Source organism: Asparagus officinalis, chromosome 2 (assembly GCF_001876935.1).
Source record: "Asparagus officinalis chromosome 2, Aspof.V1, whole genome shotgun sequence".
Taxonomy (NCBI): Eukaryota; Viridiplantae; Streptophyta; class Magnoliopsida; order Asparagales; family Asparagaceae; genus Asparagus; species Asparagus officinalis.
In genome coordinates this window covers 10,259,366-10,261,677 of record NC_033795.1, presented here as the reverse complement: position 1 = coordinate 10,261,677, position 2,312 = coordinate 10,259,366, and the positions used below count along the sequence as shown (strand labels likewise).

General features: G+C 38.5%; 1 protein-coding gene across 1 annotated transcript; it reads right to left on the bottom strand.

Annotated features, from left to right (window-relative positions):
- Positions 591-1,619, bottom strand: LOC109830812. Its single transcript, XM_020398175.1, has one exon. The coding sequence runs from the start codon at positions 1,617-1,619 to the stop codon at positions 591-593; it is 1,029 nt and encodes a 342-aa protein (XP_020253764.1).

Here is a 2,312-nt window from a genome sequence, read left to right as displayed (position 1 = left end):
CCAGTCTGTTATGCCAAAGTTTAAATTTCGTCGAAGAATGGCACTTCTGGTGCACAATCATGTTAGCTTCTACTGGTTGAATATATGTATGATAGAGACCCGACGGGAGTCCCTTGAATCGTTCTAAGATAGTTTTTGAACCATCTTTTTGACGAGTTACATACAAATACTCATCCTCATTTATTTCATTGGTTTCTAAGTGATATCCGTTTAAACGAATATCCTTGAAACTTATGAGGTTTCTATTAGATTTCGGAGAGAATAATGCATCTTTTATTATTAGTCTCGTTTTATTTGGGAGCAATATCATTGCTTCACCAAATCCTTCTATTATATTAGATAGTCCTGAAATCGTAATTACAGGATCGTCATAATCATATAAGCTATTGAAATAGCTTCTTTCGCGAAGGATTGTGTGCGTCGAGGCACTGTCCACAAGGCACTCACACTTCATCTATAACATGAATGCAATATTTTAATCTAAAGAAAATAACTATCTTTATTGAAAAGTAAAGTGCATTACATGGAAAGTAAAGAACTAAAGATGAAAGTACTATGAGAATTTAAATGCATATAAAGATAACATGGATCTAGTCGAGAAGATCATCCATTTCAAAGTCATCAGCAGTGAACTGAGTAGACGGCTGCTTTTCCACCAGATTTGTTTCAACAGGAGACTTCTGGCTCGCTAGATACAGATCTTGGAGGTGTCGTAGAGTGCGACGGTTTCTGGACCAATGTCCAGTCATGCCACATCTGTGGCATTTGTCCTCCCAAGTGTTCTTGGGAATGGACGACAGCTCAGTGGTCTTCTTCTTCCACTTCTTCTTTCCCTCACTATTGCTGCTCTGGGGCGGGTTGTTTTTCTGGGGTGGACATATGGCCTGCCACTTAGGGGCTTTCACCTTGTTGAATTTACCCTTATGCTTTTTCTTCTGCTTCTGGGAAGAAAACATGTGAGCTTCGGGTAGAGGAGCTGAGCCTGCAGGGCGTAGGTTATGAGTGGCCAAAAGCAATTCTCTGTTTTGCTCCGCCATCAGAAGGGTGGAGTGCAATTCAGAATACTTTTTGAACTTTCGTTCGCGGTACTGTTGCATGAGGATTGCATCCTTCTCGTGGAAGGATGTGTAAGTCTTCTCCAACATGCGTTCCTCCGAAACTTCTTCACCACACAACTTCAGGCGTGAGGTGATATTATGAAGTGCTGAGTTGTACTCAGCTACGGACTTAAAGTCCTGAACTCGGAGGTTTTCCCACTCATAACATGCACGTGGGAGGATCACATCTTTCTGATGTTTGTATCGATCCTCAAGTGCAGTCCACAATTCCTTTGGGTCCTCTACAGTCAGGTATTCGGCCTTCAGGGTCCGATCAATATGTCTCCTGATGTAGATAATGGCTTTCGCCTTATCTATATCAGAGACGATCACTGTAGTAGCAACCTCAGCATTATTTACAGCATTACCCGTAACAGTGGCCGGAGCCGGTGGAGCAGGAGTTGAAATTGTGGCTAATAAGCCCTGGGCACGTAAGTGGAACTTCAGGTCCACATGCCAACTCAAATAATTCTTGCCAGCAGCGTCAAGGACTTCGAAATCAACACTCGCTATTTTAGCCATTTTATCTATGCATTTGAAAGACATGAATTAATAATAAGGAATTAAAAATTCATGCAATAAACATGTTGCGTGGATCAGCCAAAACCCTTGGGGGTCCCTGCATTTTGCAAAAATGCCTTCGTCTTCAATGGAATACACCGGTCTTTGACTTTTTACAATTATATCATCACTACAATTTCTCTCTCAGAAGGAAAAGAAAATACAAGGAATTTAAATTTGGTGACAAACAGGCTGATCCAAAAACCACAATATTATTTATTTAAACATCCATGTAATTTAATAATAATATATACAACAGGCATAACAAATTTGGACAGTAAACCCTTGCTTTCTTTGGATTTTTTTTTCTAGACTTCTTTTTGTTTCTATGCGATACTGCCTACTTAATACTTTTAATATCATGTCAACATGAGCACATAAACATTTCTGTTTTTTATTTTTTTTTTATTTTTTTTTGAATAGCAATTAACTAATAGTATTAATTACTAGTTATGCCAATAAATAATGAAAGCAATTAGATTAGATGAACAACAATAAAATTGCTTAATAAACTGAAAAATTCCCGAGTGAACAGTAACCCTCGGTGAACAGTAACAAATTTTTTTTTTCCAGTTGTCATATATTATACTACGGATTATAGTAATTACCTCTAGATCAAAGATCTAGGGACGATCGATACTAAAGATCCGTAGA

Coding starts and splice junctions, on each gene's coding strand:
- LOC109830812 (XM_020398175.1), bottom strand. CDS start 1,619: ATGGCTAAAATAGCGAGTGTTGATTTCGAAGTCCTTGACGCTGCTGGC.